The 21,994-nt window shown below is 42.6% G+C and overlaps 1 protein-coding gene and 1 long non-coding RNA gene across 2 annotated transcripts in view; both read left to right on the plus strand.

Annotated features, from left to right (window-relative positions):
- LOC125001199 (NLR family CARD domain-containing protein 3-like) overlaps positions 1-8,987 on the plus strand; it is a 283,132-nt gene extending 274,145 nt beyond the window's left edge. Inside the window, exons 7-8 of the mRNA XM_047577122.1 lie at positions 7,517-7,690; positions 8,578-8,987. Of these exons, the coding sequence (XP_047433078.1) occupies positions 7,517-7,690; positions 8,578-8,593 (190 nt within the window). The 3' untranslated portion in view covers positions 8,594-8,987. The remainder of the gene's footprint in view (positions 1-7,516; positions 7,691-8,577) is intronic.
- A 4,125-nt stretch (positions 8,988-13,112) lies between these two features.
- Positions 13,113-21,385, plus strand: LOC125001160. Its single transcript, XR_007111530.1, has 4 exons — positions 13,113-13,380; positions 19,506-19,639; positions 21,140-21,208; positions 21,303-21,385. It is a non-coding gene; the product is annotated as an uncharacterized LOC125001160 (long non-coding RNA).
- Positions 21,386-21,994: the final 609 nt, after the last annotated feature.

The raw sequence follows: 21,994 nt of genomic DNA on the forward strand, positions 1-21,994 counted from the left end.
ATCACAGAATGGTCAAAGGTCTTTTTTATTATGTTAAATCAAAGGTGAAGCTTGACTCGTTCCAGGAAGTAGCTCACCTGTGTCACAGTGGTTAGTGTCCAGTCTCAGTTTATGGCTCAGCTCTGTGGACTTAACTTTATCAACTTATGTAATGTTTGTTTCTGCTCTGTGGTGTATGTAGCAGATTTTTATTTCATGCAAAGTTTGAATCACTCTAATCTTTCAAGATCAGTCTACTTTATTATTAGATGATTGATTGATTGATTGATTGATTGATTGATTGGAATCGTGTTTAATAAAACCAACTTCTCCACCATTAAAGTCAGACACAGTAGTCTGCTGCTGTTAACTGGGAACCCTTTAAAAAACAGATGAAATTGTAGGTGTTTGTGTAACTGCTCTTCACGTCTCCATCTAGTTCGACTGATAGTAGAACAACCGCTGACCTTTCCACCCACACTGTCAATAACAACCAGTCACCAATTGCTGCAAAAATGATGCCAAGGTTTTGATGTTCAGGTGAATGATTTGTGTTTCCTCTGCAGGTGAAGGTAGAAAGTGTGTGTGAGCTGATGTGAATCCAGCATCATGGATCAGTGTGAGGACAGAGAGGAGGGAGTCCCTCCCTCTAAAACCACTCTGAGTGGAGAACATGAGAACCAGACCAAAGATCAGAGGTAGATGAACATTTATAACAGGTCTATGACTCTTCTATATGTCAGAGCTCAACTTCATAGCCCCTTTATCATTCACAGGAATGAACCTGAACCTGAGCCCAGTGGTGTGTCCTTAAAGAGCTACAAGTCAAATGACGGTATCACTGAATATAAACAAAAGCTAAGGTAAGTTGTTAGTGTCACATCAAAAAAATGTAGTTATTAAATCCACAGAGCATTTCGTTAACAATTGAATAAATTTAATCAGGTCCCATAAGAGAGCAGCCACTCTTGAACTTGATCCCAGCTGTGTGTCCTACAAGAGTGACAAGTCGATGGGTCGCATCATTAATTTTAGAAGAGGACAGCCTTCTGCTACAAAGAGGTAACCATATTAAAATCGGATAATAAATATGAATTCTTCTGCAGCTTCTGCATTAATCAGATAGCATTCAGTTCAACACTGTTCCTATAGAACTGATCTGTAACAGTAACCAGGACGTTTATTCTGACATCAGAAAACTTTCTGTGTTGTGTTGAAGAACAAAGCAGCAGTTCAGACCAGAGACGCCTGAATCTGAACTTGAACCCAGTGGTGTGTCCTTCAAGAGCGACAAGTCAATGGGTCGCATCATTAACTTTAAACAAAAACATCCTTCTGCTGCAAAGAGGTAAAATGTTAATACACCAACTTTCACCTCTCTTCCTGTTTGTGTCCAAGCTGTTCTGTCAGTTTGTGAAGTTTTGCTGTCATGGATTTTACAGCTAAGGTCCTATATAAGCCTCCATGTAAACAAGCCCATGATTATTTCATTTAGTTGTGACCTCTGTGTGTTTGTCTGCTGCTTATTCAAATGACTGACATGTAAGACAAACATTAATAGTTTAGTTAATAGATTTGATCCGATTCAACTTCAACAACATAGTGGGGGCTTAGAGTAAGGTTTTGAATGAGACAGCTGGTTGTATTACTACATGCATGTAAGTTGCTGGGGACAATAGATGAATATCTAGATGAAAACTCAGTGAATGGCAAACTGAAATTCAGCAGTTAGTCAATCCCACCAACACGTATTCCATAGAGGAAACAGAGCCAGAGAGCCCGGGCATTGGCCCCTTCAATCTCTGGAGCTGAAGTTGCAGAGGTAGTGAAAAAACTCCTTGGCAGCAGAGCCCCTGGAGAGGATGAGATCCACTCTGCATATCTTAAGGCTCTTGATGTTGTAGGGCTGTCCTGGCTGACACACTTCTGCAACATTGCGTGGACAATGGGAAAAGCGCCTCTGGAGTGGCAGACCGGGGTGGTGGTCACAACCTTAGTCAGACGCTGTCCCAATGATGGTTGGACTCTGCCAGGGCTGCCCTTTGTCAACAGTTCTGTTCATAACTTTTATGGACAGAATTTCTAGGCGCAGTTGGGTGGTGGAGGGTGTTGAGTTGACTGATCAGAGGATCTGCAGATAATGTGGTCCTCTTAGCTTCATCGAACTAATACCTTCAGCTGTTGTTTGGGGCGTTCCGCAGCCAAATGTGAAGCTGCTGGGATGAAGAGCAGCACCACCAAGTCTGAGGCCATGGTCCTCAGTCGGAACAGGGTGTATTGCCCATTGTAGGTTGGAGAGGAGCTCAAATATCGGGATCCTGTTCACGAGTGAGGCTAGAATAGAGTGTTCGGAGTGCCGTAAGTCAAAAAGTAAAGTGCTCAGTTTAATGGTCAAGCTACATTCCCACCCCCACCTATGGTCATGAACTTTGGATAATGACCGAAAGAACAAGATTGTGAATACAAGTGGCCAAAATGAAATTCCATTGCAGCGTGGTTGGGCTTACCCTAGAGATAGGGTAAGGAGTTTACGGGAGGAGTTCAGAGGGAACCGCCGATCCTCCACATTGAGAGGAGTCAGTGGCGGTGGTTCAGGCATCTGGAAGCCTTCCATTAGATGTGTCCCACCAGAGGGAGGCCTCTGGTTGTCCCTGGACACGAGGGAGGGACTATATCTCCCGTCCGTCCTGGGAACGCCTGGGTATTAGTCTGGAGTAGCTGATGGAAGTAGCTGGGGAAAGGGCTGTCTGGGCTTCCCTGCTGCAACTCGGACACAGTTAAGTGGGAAAAGACAGACAGGCATGTTCAGCAGTTTAGGAATGCACTGCACATACACGTGGAGTAACTAGTTCCTAAAATGTTTTAAATTATAAACATAATTACTGCCACCTTATGAGAGATGAGATGCTGTTTTTAGTGACTTTGCTGTGTATTGCTGCATGTTGTTGTGGTGAAGAGGATCTCGATCTGGAGAGGGAAACTCCCTGTTGTATCTGTGTTCCAGTTTTAATTTAAAGGCTTGAACTTAAGCTGATTCCTGAAATAATGAGGCTGTGAATATAAACAACAAAATGAGTTTTCTTTGCAGGGCATCATGATCAAGATTTCAAGACAGACAAAGGCACATTCAGAATGAGTTAGGGTTTTGTCAGGACATGTCTCAGGGTTATCATTGTAAAATCTGGCCTGTGTTTATTAGGAGGAAGCTGGAAAATCAAAACCCACCTAAACCTGGAGTCAGTGGAGTGTCCATGAAGAGAGGATCAACTGAAAAGAAAGATGAGAAATTAAGGAAAAGGAGTCGCTCAGAGGTTCTTAATGATCAGTCTGTTCATCAGCAGCAAACACAGCTGGACTCCATATTTAAGGTCTGTACATGGACAACTTCTTTCCATCACCTCCATGCTGCTCTTTGTAGACCAGTGGACTGTCAGTCTGTCCAACATGGATCTGATGTTTGTCTCCATGATTTCTGTCTGGTTGTCATTCAGATGTTCTTCTGTTCCAGCTGCTGGAGAACAACATTGTCACTTTTGTGAAGAAGGAGCTGAAGAAGATTCAGAGGGATCTGAGTCCAGATTACCCAGAATGCTTAAAGAGTCAGAGGGAGGATGAGGAGGTGTTGGAGTGTGAGTATGAAGAGCAGAGGAGGAGCAGCAGAGAGGCATTTGTGAAGATCACACTGAACTTCCTGAGGAGAATGAAGCAGGAGGAGCTGGCTGATCATCTGCAGATCAGTAAGAGGATTTCTATGAACACTGAACCTGATGAATGAATTAAACATTTACTAATGTCTCAAGAGATGGAACAAAACAGAGTACAAAGGCTTAATGTGGGAGATACATTTACTGATCTTATTTCTTGTTTGTCCATTCAGAACATTTTGCTCCAGTTTGTCAACGTGAACTTAAATCCAGTCTGAAGGAGAAGTTCCAGTGTGTGTTTGAGGGGATTGCTAAAGCAGGAAACTCAACTCTTCTGAATGAGATCTACACAGAGCTCTGCATCATGGAGGGAGAGACTACAGAGGTCAATGATGAACATGAGGTCAGACAGATTGAAATAGCATCCAGGAAACTAGACAGACCAGAAAAAACCATCAAACCAGAAGACATCTTTAAAGCCTCACCTGGAAGGCAGAAACCAGTCAGAAGACTGATGACAAAGGGAGTGGCTGGCATTGGGAAAACAGTCTTAACACAGAAGTTCACTCTGGACTGGGCTGAAGACAAAGCTAGGACATCCTCTTCATATTTCCATTGACTTTCAGAGAGCTGAATGTGTTGAAAGAGAGAAAGTTCAGCTTGGTGGAACTTATTCATCACTTCTTCACTGAAACCAAAGAAGCAGGAATCTGCAGCTTTGAAGAGTTCCAGGTTGTGTTCATCTTTGATGGTCTGGATGAGTGTCGACTTCCTCTGGACTTCCACAAAACTAAGATCCTGACTGATGTTACAGAGTCCACCTCAGTGGATGTGCTGCTGACAAACCTCATCAGGGGGAACCTGCTTCCCTCTGCTCGCCTCTGGATAACCACACGACCTGCAGCAGCCAATCAGATCCCTCCTGAATGTGTTGACATGGTGACGGAGATCAGAGGGTTCACTGACCCCCAGAAGGAGGAGTACTTCAGGAAGAGATTCAAAAGACAGAAGGCCAGGAAGATCATATCCCACATCAAGACGTCAAGAAGCCTCCACATCATGTGTCACATCCCAGTCTTCTGCTGGATTTCTGCTACAGTACTGGAGGATGTGTTGGAAACCAGAGAGAGAGGAGAGCTGCCCAAGACCCTGACTGAGATGTACATCCACTTCCTGGTGGTTCAGGCCAAAGTCAAGAAGGTCAAGTATGATGGAGGATCTGAGACAGATCCACTCTGGAGTCCAGAGACCAGGGAGATGATTGAATCTCTGGGAAAACTGGCTTTTGATCAGCTGCTGAAAGGAAAACTGATCTTCTATGAATCAGACCTGACAGAGTGTGGCATCGATATCAGAGCAGCCTCAGTGTACTCAGGAGTGTTGACACAGATCTTTAAAGAGGAGAAAGGCCTGTACCAGGACAAGGTGTTCTGCTTCGTCCATCTGAGTGTTCAGGAGTTTTTGGCTGCTGTCTACATGATCCACTGTTACACAAACAGGAAGACAGAGGTGCTGAAGGACTTCCTGGGACAAGACTACAATGACTCAACTCTGGATGTCTTCCTGAACAGAGTCATGGAAAAATCCCTGCAGAGTAAAAATGGTCACCTGGACCTGATGGTTCGCTTCCTTCATGGCGTCTGTCTGCAGTCCAACCAGAAACTGTTAAGAGGTCTGCTGGGTCAGACAGAGATCAGTCCAGAAATCATCCAGAGAGCCATCAACAAACTGAAGAAGATGAACTTGTTCAACATTTCGCCTGACCGAAACATTAACATCTTCCACTGTCTGATGGAGATGAACCACCTCTCAGTTCATCAGGAGATCCAAGAGTTCCTGAAATCAAAGAACAGATCAGAGAAGAAACTCTTGGATTTCCACTGCTCAGCTCTGGCCTACATGCTGCAGATGTCAGAGGAGGTTCTGGATGAGTTGGACCTGAAGAAGTTCAACACATCATGGGAGGGACGAAGGAGACTGATTCCAGCTGTGAGGAACTGCAGAAAGGCTCAGTGAGTCCACATGTGATTAACATTATAAATCAGTTTAGATTAGTTTAGTTCTTTAAATGTTCACACAATAAAATGATCACCCTATTAAACTTGTTTACTGCAAACATCTTCCTTCCGTCCTTTATTGCTACATATACAGTGTATTAGAGCTATCTGTTGATTAATATATGTAATCAGACATTAATTGCCTGTGGTGACTTTGTAGAGTCAGACTTCAGATCAGTTCACACTGACAGATTGTGTGGAAGAAGCTGAAATGTAACTCCATTTATCTCCATTTATTTGCAGATTAAAAGAAATTAAAGGTTTAAAAGTCTATAGTTTTAAGATAAACTAGTGAGAATTATTGTGTCATGTCAGATAAGAAGCTGAATCACTGATGTGAAAAACAAAATATCAAACAGGATGAGTCCAACTGTTTATTATCAAATGCTTGAAGTAAATAATAAAGTATCTTCATTCATATTAATATGTTTTATATTTATGTCTTATAACAGATTTTCTGACTGTGGACTCTTAGAGAGTCACTGTGAAGTTGTGGCCTCAGCTCTGAAGTCCAACCCCTCCCATCTGACAGAGTTGGACCTGAGTTACAACAACAAACTGCAGGATTCAGGAGTGAAGCAGCTGTGTGTTGGACTGAAGAGTCCAAACTGTAGACTGGAGACTCTGAGGTCAGCTCACTGAATGTTTTTGTCACATTAAACAGTTCTCTTGTCAGGATTGACAGATAGAAAATGGACCAGCAACAGTTGGTTTTAAATGAAGGATCAACATGTTGTTAATATCAGCAGGTGTTTCCTCAGTCATCGGTGGTCGGTCTGATCTCAAATCAGGACCAGTCTAGTGTTCACATGTACATGTACAAGCGTTATTGGAGTCAGGAATCATTCTTTCTGTTCATATTGTCTGTGTAGAAACTCATCAAGTCATTTCTTCCAGTGCAGTTGTGTTAGGAAAAGACCACTTCACAGTCGGTGTGGACAGTAGGAAAAAGAACTCTTTTATGTTCATCTGACATGGGACTGTTGTTTGAAGACAGACTTCAATGATATAAACTTCTCCTTTAACATTTTAATGACACCACAACCTACTAAGAGACCAAATACAGGAAGAAGAAGGTCATGGAACCAATAAACTAATGAACAGTTTGTTTTCAATATGTGTGATTTGATATTGATCCTGTAATGAGAGACTCGACTGAGGTCAGCAGCATGTTATTGATGTGTGTTGACATGAATAGTTGTCTGAATGTTGTGTTGATGTTTGAATGATGTGTGTAGAAGGCTGACACGATGATGATCCACAATAAAACAAGGACAAAGTCACTCTACTCATTTTAGAGAACAGTTCATTGATTAGGACGTAGTAATGTTGATCTGAACATTAAAACCTGAACACATCTGATTGATTATCAATGATTTTATTAACATATTTTTATTCTTTATGCAGATTGAATCTCTGTAGTTTGTCAAAGATCAGCTGTGATTATCTGGTCTCCGCTCTGAAGTCCAACCCCTCCCATCTGAAACATCTGGACCTGAGTATCAACAACTACTTGTTAGATCCAGGAGTGAAATATCTGTGTGGTTTTCTGGAGAGACCAGACTGTAGACTGGAAACTCTGGGGTCAGTTCACTGGAAGTGTTACTATTGGATCTGAACTTAATTTTTGTTCATACAGATTTTTCATCCATAACGATGTAAATTTCATCCTGCTTATATTTTATCTTTCCTTGTCCTAAATTTAGTCTGTCGCCTCAAAAATGAGTGCTAGTTGAAAGTGTAGAAGGATGTAATAATGTTGATGTGAACATTAAAACATGAACACATCTGACTGATTATCAGTGATTGTATTAACATCTTTTATTCTTTATTCAGATTGAGTTTCTGCAGTTTGTCAAAGACCAGCTGTGATTCTCTGGTCTCCGCTCTGAAGTCCAACCCCTCCCATCTGAAACATCTGGACCTGAGTGAAAACAACCTGCAGGATTCAGATGTGAAGCAGCTTCTTGATCTTGTAAAGAGTCCAGACTGTAGACTGGAGACTCTGAGGTGAGTGGAGGGTTGGAGTCAGTTCATACTTCTTTCAGTAGTTTTGTACTGGACAGAGAATCTAAAGTGTTTCCTGGAAACCTGCTGCTGTTTTCTTCAGAGATGCTGTCAGAGGAGAATGGAGACATACTGGACAGAAAGACAGAAACAACAGGCAGACAAGCAGATCACCTGAACCCGAAGCTTGTTGGGTTGATGTTTTCAGGAAATAACTGTGGATTCCAGCTGACAGCCTTACTAGATGAATAGACAGTGGTCCTCATTCATCAGATCTGATCTCAGACTCTTTGTTCTCTTACCTTAAAACTAAACAACTGATCAGTTTCATCTTTGTCACAGCTCTTAGATCAGTCTGACTGAAGCCTGTAAATCACAGATCCATCATTACATTTAGTAACTATGTGGTCTTTCTACAGAGCAGAACCTCTGCTGAGGTCCAGTCATCACATCTGTATCTCTGTCATTAGTTTCATCAGATATCTTCAATGTTTCTTAGTCAGCTGATGCTTCACAAACACATGAGATGTTCATCAACACACTCAGACTCTTTATTGAAAGGAAACAGCTGTAAACTCATCACTAAAGTGTTTGTGCAGTAATGAAGCATTGATGACTCTCAGCAGTTTATTTCCTCTGTGGACTTGAGAGAAATCTGCAGAGGAAACGGACTTGATGCTAGAAGTGTATGCAGGTCTGTGAGCTTCCTGCTCCAAAACGTTAACATGAAGCTGAAAGGAAGCTGGCTGAGCTCAACAGCTGCTGTGAACAGGACTGAAGTCCCTGCTGCTCTTTATATTTGATGCGCTGCATCACGGACTGACACCTGATGAAAAGAGTCTCTGGAAACACTAAAACATCTCCTCTCTTCTTTCTTCTTCTCTCTGTAGGTGGGAGTCAAGGTAAACAGGACTGTATGTGTGCTGAGAGAGGATGAGCTGAGTCCTGATGATCCAGAAGTTAAATCAGAAGCAGCCTGTGTTTAGTGACACTCTGACTGGACCATGTTACTGGGAGGTGGAGTCAAGAGGAGAGCTTCATCCACATGTTTTTCATTTAAAATCATCAACAGAGCTGCAATCAATCTCTTCTAACAGTAGCAACAAATAAAGTCCAGTTACTCTTGAATTATTCAGACACATTGAGAACAAGATATTCTATGTAGATGTAAAATTTCTCGCATAAATAATCCTGTTGTTTCTTGCTGTTTGTGTATAGATTTGTCCCATCTATATTGTAATTTGTTTCACGTGGTTGTCATTTGGTTGTAAAGTAAAATCTCTCCTGGTTGTATTTTTTACACCACGTCTCCTGCCTGTCATTATTACTAAGTTTCATTTCCTCTCTGTTATCATCAGAGAGTAGTAAACACTTTTACACAGTTTATTATTATCTGTATTCACATATAGAGTCATTATTAGACTGATGAACATTAGAGCTACAGTACTGCAGTAGATGAGTGAACATCTGCATTATTGGAGGTGGACAGTTGTAGTTACTGACAGTGACCACTGCAGGGCAGTGATCGTTGTAGTTTCTGGGTTTGGATAATTTTAAAACATTGTGGACCTCAATTCTGAGCAAATATTGTCAGCACCGTGCTTTCCTGAGAAGGTACTAGTTTGTAGGACATATGCTTGCTTCTCAGTTGTGATCAATAATAAGGCACATGACACTTACGTAAGCCTCTGTGGCTCTTGATGTCCAATATCAGTGGTCAATACAGCACTGTTTGATGGTACACTCTTCATACATTGATGTCCCATGAAAAATTTCCTACTTGGAATCCTGTAGCGGGGATCAAGTGTCTTCAATAAAGTCTTAAAACCCTCTTGTTCAACTACAGACAGGGGTTGTAGGTCCGTTACAATCATTTGGGCATTGATGAAGGACTGCCATTCCTGATTTGCCAAGGTCTCCTCACCATAGAGAAACTTTTTTGCCAGCGTCTGAAGATGGCACATGTTCTCTTCATCACGTGCAGCAAGTGCAGCTGCCTGTGGTCCCAAAGGGCTGAATGCTGCAATGACATCCAGATTTTGGAACCTGGTTTCCAAGTGGTGCATCAGGTCACTGATGTAAGGACTGGCAACCTGCAAATCACAGAATAGAAAAATAATACCCCCAACTCTTCAAGCATAGAATGTAAAGGCATTCTTCCAATGATTTGCTGTTCGCCTTTGCTGCTTGAAACTATGAAACCCTATATGAAAGTGCACATTGGCTTAAAAATATAAATAAATAAATAAATTACCTTTCTCACAAATGATTTCCACTGCTCCTCTCGTGGCAGCTCCTCAACACCCTGTCCCCTCCCCTGCCTCTCCTCCTCGTGCTGGATATTGAAGTGCTCAAGTCCAAGGGGGTCATCAAGTCTTGGTGTAGCCTGGGACAGGAATGACCCAGGCAGTGGGACCTCACCTGCCTCCTTAATGCGTCTGAGGGTCTCAATCATGATTGGAAGCTAAAGTTAAAGAGATGTTAGTGTTAGCCACTTACATTATATTGTCAGAGAAGAGAGAACATAAACTCTTAAATATTATAAACTGATGTAACACACCTGCTCCTTGATGTGGAGGAAGTTGACATTTGCCCTCTGGAACACCCTTGACAGCCTGGCAATGTGTGGCAATACGTCGGCCTGTAGGTAGACAGATGCCACGAATCTATAGGTTGTGCAAAAGATGTACAGGCCCTTGGCACCCGGGCATTTTTTCAACTCCACCTCCTCTGCTAATGTGGCAAGGACAGCAGAGAGATTCCTCTGGAGCATCTCAATGGCCAAGTGCTGAGATGGCCAACTCGTGTCTTTTACCTCCTATATTTATTCACCTCAATGAAGCATTTTCTCAGATTCTCATATCATGAGTGGGTAGTATTAGTGGGTAAATTAGGAATACTAACTGCAAGTGAGTGTATGTAATAAAAAATAAATAATTTTTCTCCAGGCCAGTGGTCAGTGTTGTTGTTGTTGTCAGGCAAGGACAGGGGTTGTTGTCAGGCAAGGACAGGGGTGATGTGGAGAGAGATGATTGATTGATTCCGGTGTAGAGAGAGTTGCAGTAGTTGAAAAAAATGTTCTGCCATCCAGGAATTTATTTCCTTTTTTTGGATTTTGGATTGATCATTAGGATTGAGGGGGAGTTAAAGCTGGGTGTCATCAGCATAGCACTGGAAAGAGATATCGTATTTTTGAATAATTTGGCCAAGGAAAGCATGTAAATGGAAAAGAGAATGGGACCTAGGATTGAACCTTGTGGAACTCCGCGGGAGAGGGGAGCTGGAGGGGAGGACTGTGTGCTGAGGTTTACGGAGAATGATCTATTGTTGAGGTAGGATATGAACCAGTTCAGTGCAGTGCCATTTATTCAGGTGGTATGTTGGAGACGGTCTGTAAGGATGTTGTGGTCCACTGTATTGAATGCAGCGCTGAGGTCGAGAAGAATGAGAATGGCACAGTTCCCGGAGTCAGTGGAGGGGGCAGGTCATTGTGAATTTTTAACAGAGCGGATTCTGTGCTGTGATTTGTCTTAAAGCCGGATTGGAATTTCTCCAGGATGTTATTCTGATGCAGGTAGGGCAGTAGCTGATTGAGGATGGCCTTTTCAAGGACTTTAGACAGGAATGGGAGTTTAGAAATGGGTCTGTAGTTTTGGGGCTGGGTGGGATCAGTGTTTGTTTTCTTCAGGAGAGGCTGGACAACTGCATGCTTGAAATAGGATGGGACGGTACCAGAGATGGTGGAGCTGTTGATGATGGAGAGGATACTTGGACCGGTGGTCACAAAAACCTCCTTCAGGAGATGAGTGGAGATAATATCAAGAGGGCACGTTGCTGGTATCATGCTGAAGACAGTCTGTGTTAGGGTGGTTAGGGAGATAGGGGCGAAAGAGTTCTGTTTGGATGAGCAGACCTGGGGAGCGGCAGTGTAATGGGAGGAGGGATGCAAATTGTTTCTGATGGCTTCGACTTTGTTGATGAAAAATGTGGGGAATTCCATACATTTGTCAGGGGATACGTCAAGGATGGTGTTTGGAGGAGGACAAATGATAGAGTTATTATATGGGAGTATGAGGCAGGTAGTTGGGGTGTAGGATCAGAATGAAGATTTGTAGAAAACTTGATGCACAGGTGATCTGAGATCGCTAAATCGTCAACAGTCAAGGTGGGAGTGGTCACACTTATATGGGAGAGGTTGTTACAATTTACAGCTTTGAAAATGACATGAGTTCTGAGGGGTTCAACTGTCACAATGGTCTCAATGGGGAGACCAGTGGCAGGGGGGTGTAGTGACACCTGGGGTCTGAGGGGGGACGTCGCAAGAGTAGTGGTATTCTTAGAGGGGATAATGTTCTGACAAATGAATGATTTGTTTGATAAAGGAAAAGACCTCACATCAAGAAGGGCAACTCTGGTTCGGGGTAAGTTGATTGGTTGAAGCCATATTAAGTTTTCAGAGATAACACCTCTGCTGGTTTTATAGTGGTGGTGTCTGTGGGTGACAAGTGTAGGAATAGAGCGAGGTGGAGTAGTAGCGGGATCTAGCCACAAGGGGGAGATGGCGTGAGACACAGGTGTAGCAGAGCTTGTTGTGGGCATGGGGGAGGAAGAGCAATAAGACTGGCAGGTCAGTGAAAATAGTCACTTGCGGGCGTTACGCAGGTTGGCAGCGAGCATGCGGATTCCTAGCGTGTTTAAATGAAGACCGGCTCTTGCGTACAAAGTGGAACGTTCCCAGAACAGTTCAAAGTTGTGGATGTAGTGTAGTTTGTGTTCTGTGCAGACAGATTGGAGCCAGGTGTGAAGATAAATAATCCTGCTGAAACGCCCCACACCGCGACCCAGTGTCGGTATTGGGCCAGAAATAAAAACAGTTTGTTTTTCCACAGCTATTGAGGAGGTTGAAGTAGTTGAGTAGGTACGCGGCCAGCAGCGACGTCCGGCGCGGTTCTTGGGCGGGATGGACGCCGTCGGCCAGAGGTGGCAGCAGGACGCGGGACAGAAGTTGCAGCAGCCGGGTGAGTGGACGGTGAGGAGGACTTCATTGGTGAGGACTGGGTGGGCGAGCCGGGTGGGCGAGCCGGGTGGGCGAGCCGGGTGGGCGAGCCGGGTGGGCGAGCCGGGTGGGCGAGCCGGGTGGGCAGAGGACTTCCGTGGTGCCGGTGTGAAGCACGGTATGGAGCCTGGCGCGGGCACACGGCCCAGATCCATCAGATGGAGGTGACGGTGGACTACGGGGCCTCCGTGGGGATGGAGGCACCGGCTGGGATGGTGGAGCCAGAGGAGGAAAGTCATACCTGTTTTCCAACCGGATGTTGTAGTTGTGGTGTGCATGAGAAGAGCGCCTTTCACTCCCGCCGCGCATACGGATTTGAGACCAGGGCACATGTGGAGTGGAGCAAACATTGGATCCAGCCCCAAGCCGTGACCAGGAGTCATTAAAGACGGCGGAACAGCCAGAAACATCAGCGGGACGGCCAATGGTGACGGTAGACTCAGGAGCGGGAGCAGGGTCCGGACAGTCAGCGGTGACAGCAGGCTCACGGGTGGGTTCGCTGTTCCGAATTGGTCCAAAGATGATGGTGTCGAGGAGCTTCTCTTCTTCCTGGATCCTGTAGAGCGTGGAGATTCTCCCTTCAAGCTCCTGGACTTTGTCAGCCAGGTGAGCGCAGCTGACACAACCGGATAGCGAGGTAAGTGGAGCCATATTGTAGAAATGTGTTCACTGGAAAATAGAGATACAGAAAGCGGGGGCCACTACAGGGCTAAAAGGCGTATAAAGCTGCGCTAGTCTCCTGTATTTTAAGAGAGCAATTGCAGTTTATGGTGAAACGGGCACTCACATACAGGGGCTCCAAACCCGGAGCCCACAGTTTGATATGGTGGTATCGGGTGATCAAAAGAGGTGACGGTAAGCAGCAAAACTTACCGTGCCTGAGGTGTTCAAGCACGTGTGCAGGATCTTCTTTGAGTTTGGCCGGATTCTTTGACTGTATTCTGTGGTCCTTGCTGTGCGGTCAGCTTCCTGTGGCCGTAGCCGTTTAAGCTAGCGCCGGCTGACGTTAGCAATCCAGACCGGAATGGTGTAAAATTTTAGTATCCAAGCGAGTAATGATAATCGACACTCGCTTCAAATTCATCCAAACCAATGTCAACAGGGAGACAACCAATGTCAACAGATATTCAAAATAAGGAACGGTGTGCCCCCCTTACCTCCTAGCCCATGTGACCTAGTGATTACAAAGCAATGCAGAATTCTCCTATGTAGTACCAACCACACACACCTTTTTGTACACCCATTGTATGCACACTCTATTTTATATGATATTTTTTTTAAGAAAAGCCATTATTTCCTATAAGGAATGTTGTTTTTTTTCATTAACTCCCAAGCCATTTGACCTAGTGACTCCAAGCCAATGCAGAATAGTTTTCCTATGTAGTACCAATCAGACACACCTCAATATGAAATAATAGTTTGCATCCTCTATTTTTTTTAAGAATCCCATTCATTTCTTATGGAAAACAGCTTTTTGCTCAATAGCTTCCATGTTATGGAACCCAAACACCCCAGACCAATGTAGAACTGTGCTGCTATGTGGTACTAATAAGACACACCTCTGTATGAAATAATATTTTGCATCCACTATTTTATTTATTTTTTTTTTTTTTAAAGAATCCCATTCATTTCTTATGGAAACAGCTGTTTGCTCAATAGTTTCTATGTTATGGAACCCAAACACCCCAAACCAATGGAGAACTGTTCTGCTATGTGGTACTAATAATCTTGCTAGTGCCCTTTCCTATGCTGAATTTTGCCAGGGAGGTAGCATAAAGAAGAGGGATCTTGGGTGACTTGACAGGCTGGTAAACAGAGCTGTAGTTGGCATGGAGCTAGTCCATACTTCTCAATAAATTCTATTTAACAACAGTGACAGCTTTGCACTGATTATATCCCTACACTGTTTACTTTTTTATTTTGCACTACCACTACTACACACAATTTACAATAGCATCTTATCATCAATATCGTCAAAGGGGGGTGACAGATCATAATGAAAATCAAAGGTTTCATATAAGTTGGCTATAACTCTAACTATAGGCCTAAGTCTAAATAGGCCTACAGTGTAAAACATACTCCAGGGTTCATGATCCACAATGCAGGTTGACTGAAATCCTGGGGACCAGTAGGTGGCGACCATGAGCTTGAATGACAGTGACCAAGTGTACATGAAGAAAAAGTTAGAGCATGTGGGAGAGGAGTTGAATTGGATGGCTGTTGATGATGGGGCGGCTCAAACAAGGCCAGAAAAGAAAACAGAAAGACCTCTGGCAAGAGGCAGGAGGAAGAGATACTATCCTCCAATCTTTCATTGCCCTCAAATTTGGTAATAACATCTCTCCGGAACAGTGGTCTTCTCTAACAATTACAGTCTTCAACAAAGATAAAGAGAACCTTCGAAAGTGGTTGAAGGTAATTTGGCAGCAGGATAGACAGGGAGTCCGCACTGCAGTGCTGCTAAAAGGTTGGTTCTCAACTAAAATGTATTGGTAGATGTTAAGATCAGTGGGTGATGCCTTCTAACACTGCCAAACTGCCAAAGCATTTAACACTCCCAGGGCCTTTTGATGAAACAAAAACAGTACCAACTTGTGAACACAGGGTCATTAAGGGGGTGTGCTTTGCATTGCCAGATTAATTTTACTACACTATATTGCCAAAAGTATTCGCTCAACTACCTTGACTCACATATGAACTTCGGTCACATCCCATTCTTAATCCATAGGGTTTAATATTACGTCCGTCCACCCTTTGCAACTATACCAGCTTCAACTTTCTGGGAAGGCTTTCCACAAGATTTAGGAGTGTGTTTATGGGAATTTTTGACCATTCTTTCAGAAGCGCATTTGTGAGGTCACACACTGATGTTGGATGAGGAGACTGTGCACTGGTGCACAGTCATGTTGGAACAGGAAGGGGCCACCCCCGAGCTGGGCTTGGTCCCTTAGTTCCAGTGAAAGGAACTCTGAATGCTTCAGCATTAACCAAGAGATTTTGGACAATTCCATACTCCCAATTTTGTGGGAACAGTTTGGGGATGGTCCCTTCCTGTTCCAACATGACTGCACCAGTGTACAAAGCAAGGTCCATAAAGACATGGATGACAGAGTTTGGTGTGGATGAACTTGACTTGCCTGCACAGAGTCCCGCCCTCAACCCAATAGAACACCTTTGGGATGAATGAGAGTGGAGACTGAGAGCCAGTCTCCTCATCCAACATCAGTGTGTTGACCTCACAAATGCGCTTCTGAAAGAATGGTCAAAAATTCCCATAAACACTCTCCTACTGGGAGCCTTCCCAGAAGAGTTGAAGCTGTTATAGCAGCAAAGGTTGGGCTGATGTAATATTAAACCCTATGGATTAAGAATGGGATGTGACTGAAGTTCGTATGTGAGTCAAGGCAGGTGAGCGAATATTTTTGGCAATATACTGTATGTCTCATTTAATTTATATAAAAATGCCCTCCTCCCCTTACTCTGCCTTTAGTGCTTCCCTACCTTCTCACTGCAGTGTGTATCCTTAGCAATAAGTAGATGCAGCATGTTGGGTACTGAAATATTCACAGGAATCCATAGAAATGTAATATTCATGTTGTTTTATCCAATATTAGTTGTGCAGATGTATAGTCCATCTTACACACACCCACTGAATCAACAAAGGAAATGCAAAAATAGAGACTTTTATGAAATTATTCCATATTTTGTGAAGCCATTCTATATCGGAACCACTGACAATACAATCCAAATAGTCTACAAGAAACCTCAGAGTGTAACCTTTCATTTGAGACTAGGATAATGCTTCTACACCAAGAGGTTGCCACACAGTTAAGGCTTGTATTGTCAGTAAGCATTTTTGGTAACTAAAAGTCCTATGGGGAGTTTCCATAGGGCATTTTAAAAAACGCATGTGCATACCTTGATAAGTAATGGTCTAAAGTACTCATTTATCATTCTATATTGATCTACTTTTGCACAACGCTTGACAAGACCTGGTGCTAGGGCTCAGTTGTGACCTCGTGGCCTGAAATGCCTCTGTAGTTCTGTGCCAGTACTTCACACAGCTATCTGTTTCCTGAGAAACTAAAGGGTCTCAGCTTTCTGAAGAGGTCAAGCATTTGATGGTTGGCCAAACAAGGTGGGAACAGTGGTCTCTACAGTAGGCACAGTGTGATTCCAGGGGGAAATGCCTAAAAATTACACATTCCATGTGAGGTTAAATCTATAGACTCCCATTCATTTTAGTGGGGAGTATTTTGCAAGCTGACAATCTGGCTAGAGTTAAGTTAAACATTGATACAGGATAGGATACCAGAGGTATTGCAATGTCAGTTTTAGCCCTTTGACTAAAGTAATGCCACTGTCTTTCCAGTAGCAGTGCAAATCAACTCAGCAGTTCCATTTTTTTTAAGAAAAATAACATATTGTTTAATTATATTTTAGATATTAATGACATTGACAATGTAATATTTATGGATAACATTACTCTGAATTTTTGTTTGGACATCATCATATTAAAGGGAAGAAGACGGTGAGAGAGAGACAGGTACACCAACAGAACCACGAACAGTTGAAGCAAGTGACAGGGAAAGTGACAGTGAAAACGAGCAACATTCAGGGACAAAGACAAGGGAAACAAAATTACAAAGAGATCATTATAGTGAAGACAGTGATGACACAGACGAATGGAGTGAACTGTCCAATACATCCACACCAAGGTCTGAAGAAGACAGAGAAATTGTACTGGATGACAGTGAAAGTACACAAAATATGTCTGATACAGAGGATGGCAGTGAAGCCGAAAAAGTTTCAGAAAGTGGGAACGAGACAAAGACGGGGGACAGAAAGACAGTTAAGGGAGATAAGCGCACAAAACCAAATGATAAAGAAGACACGTATAGGACATGCATAGTAGGACCAAAAGATTTCAAATGTAAGGTACCAAAAAAAGGACAAAGAACAACGAGACCCCCATGGACAGACATATTTTATGAAGAATTCAGATAAAGTAGCCCATCATGCACATTAGCTTTTAAATATCAGAATATAAGAACACGTGACAGCCGAAAAAGAAATTCGCCATACCTAAGCGCTATAGCTAAGTGCACATTTGAAGGTTGTGAGGCAGTTTATACTTTCTCCAGGAAAAGCCCACTAAACCAACCAAAGTCAAGGAATGTTACCATTGTGGTGACACGATTTGGGGAAATTGGCCACCTTCAGTCACAGAGAAAATGTAGGCCTGCAAGATATCTACGGAGAGGAAATATCTCGAAAGCAGCAAAGTGGTGTGAGCACCTGCTATCATGACTTGTTGAAAAACACACCTGTGGAAGAGATCATGGCTGGTAATGTAACCAGAAGCCTCACAAAGGATGTCTTAAAAAAATATCTTCTGAGATCAGAAATGTTGCATGACTTCACAATGATCAATTGTTGGAACTAATGCTCACTCAGAGGATAATCTGAGAGAGTGGTCGGCATGCCTCATCGAACGGCTATCCACAGCTACTTGAGATTGACCCTTTTGCGAACAACTTATATACTGACACAGGCCTGCAAATATTGGCTGAACATTTAAGAGGACCCATGCCCACTACCCTCTACCTTGATGCGACCGGTGGGGTAGTTCAAAAGGTCCCTAATCAGTCCAAAAGAGTGCTATATTATGCCTTGGTTCTGCCTGGAATGGGCAAGGACAAGCCACCTTTGCCAGTTGCAGAGTTTGTTACTAACCACCATAGTGTTCCATCAATAACCAACTGGCTTATGGAGTTCAAGAGAAGGCTGTCCCACATTACCAGGAGAAACATTGCACATATAGAGACAGATTGCAGCTGGGCGTTGATGAATAGTGCGCTCATCTCTTTTAATCTAGAGGATGTTTCTGCATACCTTTGCAGAGCATTCCAGATTGTGTCGGATGTATGTTGAAGAGACACAAGAGGAGAGCAGGACCAGTGACTCCAGTGACCCTAACAAGGGTATTCTTGCTAGGTCCTCATTCACTCAGGCTTTTGACATAAGAAGGGAGCAAGCCAACTGTGATGTACTGTCAGATTAACCAGCAGTCAAAAACAACCACTACCACTGCCCAGGGATAATTAATGTATTGCTCAGGACATACATGGGGATCTTCCCCTTGTTGAGTGGGATACTGCTTGGTAATCTGTCAAGGCACTGCCAAGAATCTGTCACAAAAGGAGCATGCAAAACACGGGATACCAACTGCCATGTTGAGTTATGGTTTGGTTTGGTGAAGCATAACTTCTTGGGGGAAAAGAAATATCTTGGACCTGCAGAATTTGTTTTGAAAATGTTTAGCTCTGTTCAGGGAAGGTATGTCGAACACATAATTCAACATAGCCTGCCGATCAAAATATTAGACAGAAACCTTCAAAGCTATGTTGAGCCAGAAGATGACTCAGAAGAGCAGTGGTGTAAGAGGGACTCCTCTTCTGGCAGCTCAAAGCACAAGTCCAAATATTTCAACCCTCCTACAAATTTTCCAAACCCCAAGACCAAGAAGAAAATTAAAGTGGAGCAAAATCAATGGGTTGAAGATACACATATAAGTAATGTAAAGTTTTTAAATGACAGGTGTAACATAAAGGACATGAAATAGATGAGTAGGTAAATGTTTATGGTTATTTTTCCTCATCATTGCCCTAGGTAGAGACAATGAGGATACAATAGACTTATTGTTGTATAGCAGCTCATCATAGACCTTAATTGCTGCCTAATTACTTTATTGACTTTCAGCTGACCTTGCTGTGGAAAAAGAGGACAACAAAGTTGATTTTTGCAGCACTGCATCACAAGTGAAAGGTCAGACCATCTTCATCCACCACACTGAGCTACCGTCACTATGACCCCACCTGTGGTTGACAGGAGAGGTAGGCATATTAAAGGTTCTTCCTCTCATTGCTTGTCTAACTGTCTTTCAGTTTGTTCTCTCACTCACTCACTCACTCGCTCACTCACACTTACCTCCCTACTAAAGTTGAAAATTAATGATACCGAAGACAATTATGGGATAGGCTTCCTATTTGTAATGATGTTACAAACCGAAATTGAACAGTGCATGCAGACAGGACCGACAGGACCAATCATCAAAATTTCAGTGTGAACAACTGTATTTCATCTTAGACAACCCAGAAAGCAAGCTACTACTCTGAGTGAGTGGTGATCTCATTATAAGCCAACAATATAGGCCAGAATTATTATTCAATTCAATGTCCAAAAAAAGTACTTTGTGTTTATATGGCAATGCTATGTGTTAATATTAATCAAACATTATGCTGTGTTTATCAGATAATCCATGGATTGATGCATCTCAGTGCCTATACATTAGTGTCCGACCAATAGGGATTTTTTGGCCCCATAACAATAGCCAATATTAGAGGAGGTGCAATCACTGATAGCCAATATGCAACCGATATAGTGACGATAAAATATAAGTGATCCCGCGTCACGTCGAGGAGACTAGTGCTTTCTTGGTTAAATTCTTTTAGAATCCATTACACTGTAACCCTTCCATGCTTATTTGCATACTGCTAACGTCACTCATTTAATGCTACTGCTGAGATAAAATCTGCAATGATATAGCAAAGTTGCCTCGCAATTATTTTACACCAGAGATTTTGGCCAATGACACTTTTGAAAGGGGCAATGAAATGTGGCCTATAATTGTTGTTTCAATTATGTTTTCATGTTTACACTCTTATTGACTTAATTTTATTTCTTGATGACTTCGTTGGGGAAAAGGGGAAAGTCGCGGTGAGTGTCTGACTGGTCAGATGATCAGAGGTTCGTGAGTAGATGGGAGGGCTATGAATGTGAGCTGAGTCAATCTGAGTGAGCACAGCGCACTCCACTTGACAAAATAAATCAGTACACCAGTGGGTGCTTTTGTCATTGTCACACTTTGTTTTTTCTATTGGCGCAACATTTCACCGATATGATAGAACCCCCAATAGAAGTTGAGTCATCCTATCCGGCCCCGATATATCTGTGACCGATAATCGGTCGGTCACTACTATACATACAATGTGGTGGACACCATCTACTTGATGGACCATTACACTGCAGTTGTGATTTTGTTTGTATTACTAAGGTAATATGTTCAGTGTCTGTTTGTGCATTTGATGTGTTTGTTGTGTGATGGTGATTTACTACAGTGCATGAAATAGCTGTGATGAGAATCTTCAAGTCCTCTTCACAAGGAAAAACTTTGCATTTTCACTGTATGAAAGCGTACTTGTCCATGCCAACATGTTTTATCGAAAAATATACACAAGATATACATCATGATACTGTACTTGTCATAGGCAAACAACGAACTATGTTCAAACATGTTCATCAAATCATCAAACATTGTTCTTTTCATTTTATAGGTAAATTTTGAAAACTTTGATGCAGTTCTGTCATTCGTCCATGTGAATAATAATCATTGGAACATGCAGGTTTGTTGCTTTCTTAATTTATATTCATTCAGATATTTCTTTTCGCATAGTGAAATAAAGTATTAATTACAGTATACTCTCTCTTCTATCACAGTACATTCATGCAAAATCTGGCACAGTGTTTCAATTGGATTCTTCATCAGCATCCTCTGAGCTTGAGGACTCCACACATGCCGCTCAGAGACTACAGTAAATATTCAAACTACGATTCCAAACATTTTAAGTCAGTCATGTGTACTTTTATTCAACAATGGCAGCTGTTTGTGGGAAGTGATATTTTTGAAGATATGTCCATATGCCTTATAATTGAAATTAACTACATTGTATCTGTGAATAGACAACGTTTTGGGAGCACGTAAAGAAAAGTGTCCCATTTCTTCAGGGAATATTTGAAGATGAGAAGAACACGTCATGGGAAAACTGACTGGGTGGATGTTGAGTGGAAGGAGGAGTTATGCCCCACCCAGTGCAAAGGGATGGTTGCAGCTGTGGTGTTATTGTCGTCAAAGTAAGTTGATCTATGTACTATAAAGGAAACATGATGTTTCTTTTATGTTTGCGGTGGTAGAAATAAGGTTCTATTTTGATGTTTCTGCACACATAGAAGACTTCTTTAATTCCTCCCCACCAAGCATGTGTTGATAAATGGTTTAGTTATCTATTATAGACATCTATTAAAGACGAATTCAATAACTGCAGTGTTGTTAATTTAGATGGCGAGAGCAATGATGGAACCCTTCCCTCAGTTCCCCAAAATTTAGATTGAAACCTCAAGGAAAGCAATGG

Source organism: Mugil cephalus, chromosome 23, assembly GCF_022458985.1.
Source record: "Mugil cephalus isolate CIBA_MC_2020 chromosome 23, CIBA_Mcephalus_1.1, whole genome shotgun sequence".
In the NCBI taxonomy this organism is placed as follows: domain Eukaryota; kingdom Metazoa; phylum Chordata; class Actinopteri; order Mugiliformes; family Mugilidae; genus Mugil; species Mugil cephalus.